The sequence below is a fragment of the Nyctibius grandis genome, chromosome 20, assembly GCF_013368605.1.
Source record: "Nyctibius grandis isolate bNycGra1 chromosome 20, bNycGra1.pri, whole genome shotgun sequence".
Taxonomy (NCBI): domain Eukaryota; kingdom Metazoa; phylum Chordata; class Aves; order Nyctibiiformes; family Nyctibiidae; genus Nyctibius; species Nyctibius grandis.
Window position 1 is genome coordinate 4,523,333 of NC_090677.1, and position 13,940 is coordinate 4,537,272.

Genomic DNA, 13,940 nt, shown 5'->3' on the forward strand with positions numbered 1-13,940 from the left:
GCAGCGTGAGGGAAGGTAGGACGGAGATAGGTAAGGAAGGAATTGCCGGGTGTTTCTAGGGCATGCAGCTATTTGGAGGTACCAGAAAATAACAACCGAGGTACAAAAAGCAAACGAGCATGCAGGAAAGGGAAGGTACGCCATACCAATGGGCATGGGGCATCCAGGCCGTCCAGCCCAGGTAACCCCGGCTCACCCTTCTCGCCTTTAAAACCTCGGAGACCCTGTTTATGAAATCAACCACTATCGTTATTTCAGTTAATGCCAGTCACCTCCGTGTCGCAGGAGGAGAGGCCAAGTGCCCCACCGGGACTGCTGCAGGGCACTCTGCTGCGTACCCAGAGCACAGATGGCCCATGTTTTCCATTTCAGTTTCGTCTGCACAATCAGCAGTAGCAGTTTCCTTTCGGTTTTTCTGCAATCTACAAGTCAGGAGATACTTCTCTGAGTTAAATCTGAGGGGATGGGAATGGTTTCCTCCAGTTTGAAATCATCCATTCCTCCTACCCTCACTAGGAAGCCCAGCAGCTGGATTTCTAGATGCATGATCCACGAGTACTCCTGGGATTTATGGCAGCACCGCAGATTTTTGTCAGCGTTTTCTGCAGCGTACGTGTTTAGATGAAAACATATACATATTGCTCTATTTATTCATTTGTCTAGATTCACAGACAATATATTTTGACAGAAACACATCCCATTTAAAATAACTGAGATGTGTTTTCCCTCTGGGTAACGCAGCTCGAGTGCCCTGTGTTGCTCTCAGGCGACGACATCAGCTGGCCGTTATTCCAAGGCAAGATAAAGAGCGTTCAGGTTTTGCTGTACGTAGGCGTGATGCCACCAAACATTTCCAGAGGAGAGCAGTAACTAGCAGCAAAGGAGTCACAGGGCTCTGTCCGCAAAGGAGAAAGCCCTGGGCTGCCAGCACATGGGACACCCCCATGTACCCCAAACCTTTGTGAGCTCCGGAAGAGGAAGGAATATAACCATGGTCACTCAACAGCCTGATTGCTCAAGGGGTCCGTGGTTCCCCACCAAAGAAAGCAGCTCTGCCATGGACTGCAGTGGGAACCAGACTGGGCCTTATCAGTGTTGTACTTTTGCAAGACCATTATTTACGTTATGATTTCCTTCTTTCTTCCCCATCAACCAATCTTAAAACAATACATTTGATGAAACAGAACATACCAACGGACAGGGTGCATCTAATCCAGGCGCTCCTTGGTCTCCCTTATCCCCTTTAGACCCTCTAGAGCCTTTCTTGCCCCTCTCCCCCTGTAAATAATAGTTTAGTCCAAGAAAAAAAAAAGAATACACAAAAAAGCTTTAGGATCATCCATTTCAAACAAATGTCAGCGATAGTTTAAAAAAAAAAAAATATAAACATTTAGGAAACATTTTAAAAGAAGAGAAATCTCCCTTTGGGATGTTAGGTGAAAAACAACGTATGGAGTTACTAACCGTTACGTAGCTGCACAAACACACTGGCCATTCCTAAACCCCTCACTGACAGGCTGCGAGGGCTCTGCATCCAGGGATTACAAGTGCCTCTGAACTTCATGGACAGGCCTATGGTCAGCCAGCGGAGCACTACTCCTCCCCTCCATCAGTACCATCATTAGGAGACTACTTCTCTGGGCTTCCTACACATAGTATACATTGAGAGGCGCCTTCTGAGAACTGGCTGACCGTACACTCACAGGATGGGACAACACTCCTCCAGCCAGCAGCGTGCCACCTCATCTCACTCTCCAGCTGGCTGGGGGGGTCCCTCCTCTGCCACAGGAGCTCTGGGGTACCATCTGGATGCCCAGCGCCTCAGGTGACAAGACCTGCAGCAGCCCCCAAGCAGGCTCTCCTGCTGTGGCAGGAAGGCACTGCTGGCCCAGACTCCCTGCATTGATTGTACTCTTCCCACTACCCTGAATTCTCATTCTTAAAAGAAATTGTCACGTGTGGGGGTGTTTTTAGAAGCTTTCCCTCAAATTGTTTAATGAACATTGTGTTTGCCACCGGGGGTTGCTAGATTTTCCTTAAAAGCTGGGGGCGGGTTTGCATAGTTTTAGTTTTCTTTTCTTTTTTTTAAGGTGTAAAATTACTTCCATATCCCACAGCAGCAAAACTTTAACTTGAAAAAGCACGTTTGCTTGCCCGAGTCTTACAGTGGTTTGTGCACTGGAGTGCGTCAACACTGCTAAGTAGAGAAGAGCCAGAGAGTGTAGGAAGCCCTTAGCCCCGACATTCTGCACAGCCTGGTTGTGCTTTGGGATGCTCTGAGGTGTGCTCCCCCAGAAAAACCTGTTAGACACGGGACCAGTGCTGAGCAGCACAGGCACAGGGCAGCGACTGGTCCCTGCCCCTCTTATTTAGCAGCAGACATAGCCACGAAAAGGGCTGAGGGAGTGCCAGATGCCCTGTTGCCCCTGCTCACCAAGGGGTGTTTTACCCATCCAAGCCGTAGCAGGTCAGCCAAGGCAGGGTATAGCGCGGGTACTTGCCAGTTATATCTACACCAAATCTTCCTGTATAACAGGGGAAATTCTCAAAGCTGCTGAGCATAAAACAGGGGAAGGGGCTGCTGCACAGGGAATTGAATTTATGGTCCTTGTGGGGAGGGTTAAAGGAATTAAGGGATAAAAATCAGACAGCACAGGTTGCTGTTCTTCTTTAAAAAAAAAAAAAAAGTGTTAAACCCAAAGCTGGTGAGAGAAATGGATGGGAGAGGAGAGGCAATGAGGAGAAGTCACCCAAACCAAGCACTGGAACAGAGAGGATAATCCAGGAAAAGGCGGCATGGGTTGCTCTGGAGGAAGGAGGAAGGAACCAGGAAGAAAGGCGGAAGAGGAGGAAGGGATAAAGGGGACAAAGGTGGACCTGTAGGAGCGAGGAGGACGCACATACACACAAGAAAAAAAAACCCACAGGCATTAAAATAACAGTGAAGATATTGGCTTGGTAGCACAAGTTCAGGTTTTGCACTTTTTCAGCTGGGTTACTTGGAAGGCCACCTGTTCCCATTGCTACCTAGTGCCACCATACTGTCTCTGCCTGTCCCCAGGCGCAGCTACGCTGTGCTCCCACCCAACAAAGGGCAGCAGGAGCGTTTCTGGGGTTTCAAAAGCTCTGCTCTGCCTAAAGTAACAGAGAGGATCTTGGCAAACTATTTGGGGCTTAACAAAGTGGATCCTCATCTTTAATGTGCTCATGGCCATGACTCCCATTGTAGGGGAGACCTAGCGCTCAGCTGGGGATGCTGGGCTGCAGAGCAAATCCTGGGGAACCAGCTCTGTGCCCAGTTCTGCTAAACAGTACTTGTTGGATGTCTCCAATGACTTCAGAGGGATGGAGGCATTCAGACAAAACAGCCGTGCAAAGGGGACTCACCAAAACTGTGCTGTTTAACTCCTGTAAGCACTGGTGGCCTGTTCACAATTTTTGAAGAGGGGCAGGAGTGAGGGGAAGACCCTGTGCAAAAACTCAGTGGGAAAAGTGGTATTTTCTAGGATCCCACCTGCAAAGATATCGCACTTGCCCATTTACAGTCTGAAGTGTCTCACGCTTTTTCATTTCAAAACACTGGTTGCAGTGAGGCAAAGTGCGCGCACGCTTCACGGGGCCGGCAAAACTTCCCACTCGTGCTTTCCAACTCATCCTCTACAAGGAGGTGCAGTTTCTCCCAGTTTTCATTTGCTCTTTTGCAAGAGCTCAGAGAAATCCTATCTACAGCTAAAGATCCTTCTTTTAAAAATACCCAGTTCAAAAACCAACTGAAAAAGTCTAGGAATTCTGTTAGTTATTTTTTGTTTAGAAGCCACACAAACAAAACAAAACGCGTCTTAGTGAAGAGGAAGTTAAGAAGCAAAGCCAGCAATGCAATGATTAAAAAAGGGGAGAACTTTGGAGCTCCCATGACACTTGGACCTTTCTCCCCTAGTTTAAGATGCCAGTTGGCTACTGCTTTCCAAAACTGCCCATTCTGTGCAGAGTAAGGTCAGAAATACATTGCAGATAAAGAACAGAGAACACTCTCTGTGTATCAAAGGCAAATTCATACAATGAAATCACTGCACAGGCCCATGCACTATAGAACTTTACATTTTCAGATAAACTTAGGTGATACCAGAGTCATGAAGAGAAGGTTGACGTGTATGTGCGAGTCCATGCGTGAAGACATACACGTGCGTGCTATTGAACTGCTTGACATATTTATACAATTGTAATCTTAAGGACTCTAATCCAGCAGTCATTTGTATTTCTAAATATAAATTATATTCATTTATAGCTCTCAACTGGTTTTATCAAAAAGATTCAGAGCCTTAACAGGCAGGAAATTCCTTACATTGTGGAAAACCTGATGAAAAAGCACGGAGCTTCTCAACACGCACTTTTTAGTACTGTTTATCTTTCTGTAGCACAGGTGGGATGACAGACAAGCAGCCATTCACGCTGTTGGTTTTGACCCAGCTCTTCACCAACGCATCCATTCAGGATGCCTGAGGAGACTTCCTGTCTGATTCTTTAAGGTAGGCGAATTTAATTTATCTTTTCCAAATTTCCATCTTCCAAATTCTCTAAAGGATCATTTGCTAGAGGGCAACCGTCTTTTTCATGCTTCAGGGGGAATTAAAAAGTAACATAATAAGACTTGCTGGCTCCACCTCAGTTAATTCTCCTGGGAATCCCTACACAGATCAGTAAATAAGTAGGCAGGATTTCCTACAGCATGCCACGTTGGCCTAACTCTACTACACATGAAGTCCCATGCTTCAGTGAGAACAGAGCTATGGCAACAATGAACACGTTAGAAAATCCCTCCAATAGCTTTCAGATAGTTGTACCACAATGTCCCAGATGATTATATGAGCTACAGGTATCACCTTCTAAATACAAGTTTGTAAAGTTACTGATGCGAAGGTCTAGCAGACAGAATTACATGCTCGCTGCTTGAGATTGCTCAGGAGTTAACCCGTCTATCACTGTGTGAAGACGTTAGTAACTAAATACAAGAAGTTTACCTGGTAACTTACCCGGATTCCTTTGTCACCAGGTAGACCTTGTAAACCCTGAAATACATCAACGCAAAGAGAAGTATTTTAAAACAAGTAGGGCCCATTGTATTCCCACTCAAAGAGAAGAACGTGTGCCCAGGAGTATGTTTTTTCCATTTGTACCAATTGCTCTATGGTAAAAAACAAAACAAAACAAAACACTTTTCCAGCAGACAACCTCCTCTTCACCTGCATTAGACCATCCAGGCTGTAACACCACTACTACTACTCTAAGGGTTCTTCAGATGAAAACAAAACTAGTTTAGAGAATGCAGTCCCTGAAAAAGCAGCAAATTTCACTTTTTGTGTTAAATAATGAAGCAGCTCCATGATTACATGAAGCTAAAGTTCCAACACTGGCCCCACCTTACAAAAAGTAATCCCAAACAGTGGAGGTAACCTCACTGATGGCAGCTTTTGTCATAGCAACCAGACAGGGCCCTCTCAGACAGGTGGAAGGCAGGCACCCAAGCTGGGGAAAGGTAAACGGAGCAGATGTGCTCCAAAGCAGCATTTTGGACTGAGACACATATCCTGGAAGTCCCACACAGCTTCTTTTGGTAGTTTGAGGACCGAGGTGAATTAACAGTTTCCCTTCAGCTTCATCCACCTCCTCCTGTTTCATTGCTCTGAAGCTACTGAGCTTTTTCTGTTGCTCCCATAGTGTACGCAAGCTTGTAACTTTGGTTCTTTAACACCTAACCTCGCTGAAATTGCGAATGCAATATTACAGCAGCGTGCTAAGCTATCAACCACAGCAAGGAAACAGGCACTGTAGACAACAAATCCCTAGTACTCCCATACTTACAGGAAGCCCCGCTGGCCCCATTGGTCCTACAACCCCAGGATCTCCTTTACTGCCCTGAAACGGAGACAAGAGAGTAGAAACTCTTACATTCCTATTCAGTACAAACAGGCAGCACAGCAGTGGCTGCAGCAACACAACAGAAGAAATGTAAAGGATGCGTTTCAAAGCACCTAAAAACCCCAAGGATGAGATACTCAAAAATCAGAGGCCCAGCTGAGGGTTGTATATGCACAAGGAGAGAGTGGTTCAAGCTCTAGAAAAATCTAGAGCTTCTCTACCCCAGGGAGCTGTGGTATCTTCAAAGAAGTTCCAGAGCATTGGTCAGTTCTGAAGCAAACTCACCCTTTCTCCTTTTGGTCCTGCTGGTCCCGAAACCCCAATTGGTCCTGGAGTACCCTGTAGTCGTAGGAAGGAAAACACATCAGGGTATTTTTATTCTGGGACCTCATTAAAGCCAGAAGACACTGCTGCTCCTTTAGGAGAAAGCACAGCTGGGAAGGACAGTCTGGTAGTGGAAGGCATCTAGCACCACTACAGCTTTCAGTGTTGGTGGCGATGGGTTTGATGTTGTCATAAGCAATTTGAAGAACATGGGAACTGCTACGTTAGATCACACCAGCACCATTTTACAGAGCCTTATTTTTAATGTTGAAGCTCTCTCTTGACAATCATTACAGCAGGCATTTCTACCTGTTCCACAGGAGGAAATTTTTTCTGCCTAGTTTGTGTCAGACAAAGCTGAAAGCTGTAGCAGAATAAAGGCCATTTAGATACATGATAAACAATTTTCTTTTTCTTTATTTCCTTATTTTCGTCTTCCCCCCAGAATCAGTTGAGTTGAGCAAAAATGAAAGAGTTTGGTTACTTGGTGGCAGTCATGCAAGTCGAAAGACGCCATGCTGCAGAGGTGAACGCAGGTGCACACATACACAGAGGCAAACTAAGAGGGGTATCATTGTCCCAGTCACTCCATTGATGTCACTCCACCAGGCTCCCAATCATGCTAAGAGGAACACCCAGTCATTTTGCTAACCCTTTGACACAGGGGGATCCCCTGCTAGCATACCAAACCAGCTTCCCAGAGCTGCTGGGACTTGCTTGGGCGCTGGGAAATTAACCCAATCAAAGCTTATCTTTAATGTGGGCAATACAGCAGTTAGGCAATAGTCCTCCTGGCTAAGAAAAAGGCTCAGGCACTTTCTGTATAGACTCCTTGAACTTCCTGTGGAGTATTCCCTGCTGGAGGGTCTCTTACAACTCCCCCAGACCCCATTCTGCAGTCGTGATGAAGCATAGCCGTCAAATTTGCAGCGTGCAGTACACCCCCCTAACTGCCTAGACAGGCGTTTACCTTCCTAACCCTACTGCACATACTTCTAGATTGGCAAGAACTTTGCTAAGGTATTGATCCACAATTCCTTCATGGAATGTCGATAAAGGGATATTTTTGAGGCACATTACCTGCCTTCTAGGAAGAACAAAGGAGGAAGCTTCTAGAACAGGGAAGTCTTTTTCTAACAGCCTTAAGGAAAAGTGTGTTGTACTTTTTAATGTGAGCTTGCAATCCTTAGTCACTAAAGTAACCCCTCCGATGTGAGCAGGGTGACTCATGTGGGTGAGGAGAGCTTTTCAGACAAGTTAAGATCTGCAGAATATAAGTGGAGAAGTAGTTCATGCAGCACACAACTCCAGCGCAGTGAAGGAAGTGGAAAAAAAAGTCAGGCTCTCCTTAGATTCGTGCACAGGAGTTCACATCATGGAAATCTTATTTGAGATCATTTAGTGCCATGAAATACATGAGATCTCACCTGCACATTTATAAAATGACATGTACAATTTCCCCAAACAAATGAAAGTAAATGCTGCCATTCGGATTCTGTTCAGAAGTTAGAGCAGCTGAATTATTCCCAGTTACGCTGAGGAGGAGAAATTGCTTTTTCTTTTTAAACAGCCAAACAGATTTCTCAAAGAGGGATTAACAATATTTGGCCCTTATTTAAGAGCTGTTACCCACGAATAGCAGAATGGTTTGCAGAGCCAGGTTAGCGTTACTTGTCTCATTCTGAATTTGACAGGCTGAGAAGCTTAGGCACAAAGAGTTTATTTCCTTCACATCTCACAGTGAGTTAGCAACAAGAGGGGGGACTCTTGCATCTTCCTGCTCCACTATTAGATGTCGTTACCTCTCAGGTGTATATACTAGACCAGAACACACCCCACCGCCCCCACACCCAGGCGTCTGGGACTAAGGAAAGCACATGCGGAGTTGTCGGAGTTGCATGTCATTCTGCTGCTGAGAGGTGAGGGGCTAGTCCTGCTTGCAGAAGGCCTTTTAGATGCAACTTCTCATGGTGAGATGCTTCCCAGGCTATGGAGAGATACCTGCAAGCATACCTACAGCCCAGGGCAACGCAGCCTTAAGTGCCATGGGTGAAAACAACATGCAAAACTTTTTGCTTACAGGACGAAACACGCTGGCATTATTATGCCTAAGACAAAACTGAAGAGCTGCTGTGGCAAAAAGGTGGCAAGCAAGGCTACCGTGGAGAAAGACAGGATGGAAACCCCTCACAATAAAGAGGACAGGAGAACAGAGCATCGTGGAACCATGCAGAGGTTTCATTCATCTTGTTATTGAGATAAAGTGGAACAAGTAGGCTGTGATCCCAGGATCCAGACAGACTCGAAGCATCAAAAAAAAGACAAGCATGTGACATCACTTCTCAGTCTAAGTTTAACCCCCCTCCCAAGCCTGCTTTGGAGAAAAGAAGGTTATTCCTGGTGTAAACAAGACTCTGGTGGAAGAGACAAGACAAATCACGATACTGGGGAGGAGGAACATAGGGTAACGGAGAAATGGAACTCACCGGTGGTCCAGGCCTGCCGTCTAAACCTGAAGCACCCTGAACAGACGGGGGAGGGTTAACAAAAACAAGGCAAGAGGAGAGGGGAGGAGGGTGAGGGGGAAAGGAGAGGGGAGGGGAGAGGTGAGTGAAGCAGTGACTTGAGACAAACATATGCTTGCAATAAACAAAAATCAAGATCTCAAGGACAGGTGATGGTACTTACAAGCAAACCAACAAAAACATAGAAACACTGAATACATATAATGTTGACCTGCCACTTTCAGATCCCCTTAAGAAGACATATTTCACTCTCAGTGCCACCAAGATAACCCCTGAGGACGAAGCTGTTCTGTGACAGGTGATGAAAAGGACAATGTGACAGTGGAGTTGAAACCTGCACTGCCTTTGTGGCAGGCTGGGCAACACAGGTGAGACACAAGGCTCAGGGGCTCGGAGGCCTGTGGTCACAGAGGCATTTACAAGCCATGCAGAGCCATCAGCCGTTCAAGTTCCTACCAAGAAACCCAGGTCCTGTAGGTGCACACTTAGGCAGCTGCCGGCTTGGCTCCACTCCACATCCAGTTGTTTGGAGGCTTATAAAACAGGTGGCTCATCTTCCTGTGTCACCAGTGCAGATTTACACCAGATTGAGATGAAGTGGCACTTTTCTGTCCACTTGGCTTTTGCCCTGAGTTTCCTCATCCATAAGAGCTAAGAGTGGTTCTGCCCAAGGCCCATCTAGCTCAGTGTCTTGTCTCTGATGGTGGCCAGGAGAGAAAGCTTTGGTAGAATATGAGTACCAAATACTGAGTTTTCCTCCACTTGAGTCTGACAAATTCCTCAGCTTGTTAGCCATACGTAGAAACCCACGGTTACTGCAGACAGTCAGTGCTGAAATTCTGGCATGATGTCAAGCCCTAAGTCACACGTGAAAAGGCAGCAGATCCAGCTGTGGGATTTTACAGAGTCTTTCTTTGAAATATTTCAGTACCCATTTGGCACTGCATTTAGTTTGACAGGCTGAAAACACACTGGATCAGGCATGGAAAAGCTTATGAAGCGTTAGTAGCTCTGGGGAGGGATACAAGGTCCACAATACCTCTCTGATCTTACTAACAGCTCAATAACTGTGCTTCCTCGTTGGCCAGCTGATACTGTTGATCCAAACAAAATGTTTCTAAGAGGACACTTCTGAGCCAGTCTTCTCCCTCCACAGCTCAGGAAGTGTGATGTGAAAAGCCAGAGGAAGCTGGTTTCTCATGGGTCTCACTGCTGTAGAAAAACCAGCTAGCGCATTCCCTGCCACGCTGATAAGCTTGTCAGGATAATCGCTGGGGCATCTTCTGCTCGGACTATCACAAGGGCCTCCTTCCCCTATCCTGGTACCACACAGACTAGAGGGAATAACTGTTTACACAGAAAGTGTCCATTTGCATTTCTCAGGGCAAAATGGGGACTGGGTTTTTACTTCACTGCGGCACAATCCTTTGCATTTGAGCCTTCCGAATGCATCGGTTTCTCTCCACTGGCTCTGCATGAATCACTCATGATGAGCTCACCTGAGTGCCTAGAGTTAGGCGAGATGCATCCAGGCCCAAGAAGGTAACTGCTGTATAGCACAACTAAGAGGAAACCATTTTACACATGGAGACACACACATTTCAGCCAAAGTCAGGGACAAGGGAGCTGGGTGATCAAACACAGGCCGACAAAGTCACGCAGTACCCAAGATGTGCTTTGTGGTGCTTGTTTCCAGGCAGCACGTTCAGCAGAGGGAGAGGGCATGCTCTGCCACCAGTGCTTTTTATGAGGAGAGAACTTGGGTGCTGACCGAGCAACTGGATGGGACAGAGTTACCACTAATTCATTATCAGCTGTCAGCTCAGACAGTGGGTGAAGAGCTAAGAGCTTCACAAAGTCTTCAGGTTTGTATCTAAAGCTCCTGTAGTATCTTCATAACTCTGCTAATTCATAATTAGCAGTCTGATGTGACTGAGTTCACATACAGCAGGGAACACAGCAGGCTTCCACCGTGACAGGGAAAGCATCGATTCCATTGCAGAAGTGATAGGAAAGTATTGCCTAGTGAAGAAGCTGGACACCTTCAGATCCACCAAGCTTTTATACAGAGCCTGGCTCACGTGACAAACTGCTGGGAAGCTGTTTCCTTTTCCCCTTCTGTTTCTGGTCTTGCCCCATTGCCCCAAAGTGCAAAGAACCCACAGGAAAGCTACTCCTTGTTGTTCCCAATCCTGCCAGAAGCAGGAAGAATTAAAGTGATCTCTCATCTATCTAACAGACGTAAAAGATGAAGGTTCTGTATAGAAACTGAGGCTTTAAGTTTAAAAAGCAAAGGCACAGTTATTTATAGACCATCTCTTTCTTTGACTTTACATATCAAATCCCTGCGTGCGTCTCCTATTGAGGGATCTTTTTACAGCTGATATAAGTTTGGCTCATAAAGTGCTGCTTGCTTCCTGAATACTTACGGGTAATCCCAGTGGCCCTCTGTCTCCTTTTTCACCCTGGGCACCCTTCTCTCCTTTCATTCCATCAATCCCCGCTTCCCCCTAAAGGAAGGATGGAGCAGAAAATAAACCCACCGTAACACCACTTATATAACGAACGTTCCCCCATTCCGAGCAGAATACAAGAGGCAGCCGAGCAATGCTTTAGCCCAACTCTCAGCCCAATCTGGAGAAAACCAGCATCAGTCAAACCACCTCTGTGTGAGCACCTGTTTGAAGTCCAAGGCAGTACGAGGAGATGCAGGCCCAGTGGGTAAAGATGGTCAGAGGGGAACTGAGCTCACTTCTGTAATGCTCTTCCTGCTATTGCAGGGAGTGGCAGGTAAATATAAGTAACCAGAAGTTATCTGATAGGGTGGTTTTGCATTTTAAGATGTGGATTTATTGGAAGTGACAGGTGTCTATGAGCTTTGAAAAAAAATCATACTGCAATATTTTTGGAAAGACTTTTGTAAATGCAAACCCATCGATTTTAAAATTTGGGAAAAAATTTCATCAGCCCTTTTCCAATGGTATTTTTTAAATTCCGTATTATAAACTATAAAGCATTATTAAACAAAATACTCTTTCTTCATAAGTTCAAAATGCATCCCAAAGCTTCCCCCCATCACCACTCCTGTTCATAAGGCATTTTAAAATGCTATTTTGGTTGCATTTTGAAACAGAAGTGCCAGAAGAACCAAGTCTGCACAGAAGCAGTGAGCCTGCTCGCTGTGTTCTTCTACAGTTCTGTAGAAGCACGTTGCTGGCTCACTCTCCCAGCACTCCTGTTTCCATACAGCCACGTGTCACTGCCCTACAACACTATTTGGCTCAAGCACACACCTGGAAGAGTCACTTATTTCTGACATGTCTGCAAAGGGTATAAAATGCTCTTCCTCACCACTACTGAAAGCCTCATTACAAAAAGACTTATTACAAATTGCAGGGACGGAATAAAAACTTCCACACTCGGGACATCTCGTTGCACCTGCTAATTAAGCCTCCAGGGATGCTCTGTTCAAGGAGAAGCTGGTGCAGTACTTCCACAGTCTGTGCTGTGCGAGACTTTCACCTGCATTTGTTTGGCACATATTCCAAAGACAACTGAGCCTTACAGAGGTTTCCCAGACACTTGATAGCAGTGGCTGGTGAGTTACAGACAAGCAAGACAGATAACTGTATCTGTATTCAACACCTGGAGAAAAGATGAATCAGGATAAATATACCCTCCTCTTTAGCACCCAAATACTGCTGGAAACCAAAGACTAAGCGTAACCAGAAGAATTAAGACACTTTCCACATTTTCCAATCTTTGCCAAGAATGTCAGAGAAAAAACATGTTTTCCTTGAACACTTCCACACAAATATTTTTTTCATCTAGGTTCTGTTTTACAGCAGACAAACCAATGGTGGAGGCTGGGCATAAACACAGTTAGATGGAGATTAGAAGGCTTCTAATCACCAAGAACAGCGAAGTTCTTGAGTGGCTTTACAGCAGAATTTACAGGGTATAGAGCCTGGCTAATTTTAAGCTAGAGCTCAGTTGCTTAGGATTGTATGACAGGCTGTCCATCCCGCTGTACGGACCTTCACCCTGCAGACAAAGATTTCAACTATGTTCTCGTGGGAAGATTGCCAAGGACCAGTGGCTTCCCACTTCTCTGTGTGAAAACTGGAGAAAATTACCAGTTCCCTGGGTCCTAAAATGAGAGCTGCTAATCCATTTCCTTCAAGAAAATATCCAGAAGTATTTGTGCTCTTACCGAGACGGTAAATAAGTTTGCAAGCTAGAAGTTTGTTACTGAAAAATTCTTGCACCTGGGACAGTCTAGTAGAATTTCAGGATGTAAAGTTTTGCAGCCTTACCTTCGGTCCTGGGAGGCCCTGAAGACCCTGCATTTGGGATGAGAGACAACATATGAGTAATGTTCAAGGATGTGCTTTAAAACCCAGGTATCCCAGTTCAGCGTGCAGCACGGAGCTTTCGCTTTCTGACACTCTGAGGGCACAAGTGCTTAGCCCAGAAGCCTATTTGTGTAAAGGGCACTTCATGTACTGTTCTCATCGGGTAATGAGGCAGCTCTTGCCAAGAGCGACCTGGCAGCGGGCCAGGCTTGCTGTTAAGTCCATTTTTGCAGTTGATCCCCTTAATCCCGTCCATCCCCTCTTGTCACTGTCTTCCCTTTCATCTCAGACTAACATAACCTTCTCTCTTTACCTACCCAGCCCATCGTAGCTCTGACCTACCCTGGGGGGTGGTTTTGGAAGTGATACTAAGCATGTTCCTGTTTCAATGCTGCAGTGTTTCTGGCAGTTTTCTCCACCCAGAATTCTCCCCAGCCACTTCCCTCTCTATCCTCATCCCCAGTTCCTTGCTCCTCAGGTGAATCACTTAAAACTTACTGGAGGTCCTGGTGGGCCTTGGGGTCCAGGGGGGCCAGATATCTAGAAGGCAATGCAAGAGAAGACACTATCATAATCTGCCGCCCTCAGAGGTGAAGGGGAACTGCTCAGAGGGAAGGCAGGGTATAGGGTGCAGCCAAGCTCTACCAGGCTTGGAATCCTGGATTCCCCCTAAGGGCTACATTAGGAAGCAGCAGCAACCCAGGACAGAGTGGCTGAGAAGCAGCAGCAGGACTCTGGGGAGGGTTATGCAGCAGTTGCAGAGATTTAGGAGGAAGGGGAGCAGTGAATTTTTTTTTCTTAAAAAGGTCCACTTCCACTA

At 46.0% G+C, this 13,940-nt stretch overlaps 1 protein-coding gene across 1 annotated transcript in view; it reads right to left on the minus strand.

The window, feature by feature from the left end:
- The window catches only part of COL13A1 (collagen type XIII alpha 1 chain), a 57,803-nt gene that overhangs the window by 4,022 nt on the left and 39,841 nt on the right, over positions 1–13,940 (minus strand). The window contains exons 32-39 of the mRNA XM_068416506.1: positions 13,619–13,660; positions 13,082–13,108; positions 11,195–11,275; positions 8,727–8,762; positions 6,202–6,255; positions 5,860–5,913; positions 5,031–5,066; positions 1,192–1,278 (exon numbers count right to left, since the gene is read on the minus strand). Of these exons, the coding sequence (XP_068272607.1) occupies positions 1,192–1,278; positions 5,031–5,066; positions 5,860–5,913; positions 6,202–6,255; positions 8,727–8,762; positions 11,195–11,275; positions 13,082–13,108; positions 13,619–13,660 (417 nt within the window). The remainder of the gene's footprint in view (positions 1–1,191; positions 1,279–5,030; positions 5,067–5,859; positions 5,914–6,201; positions 6,256–8,726; positions 8,763–11,194; positions 11,276–13,081; positions 13,109–13,618; positions 13,661–13,940) is intronic.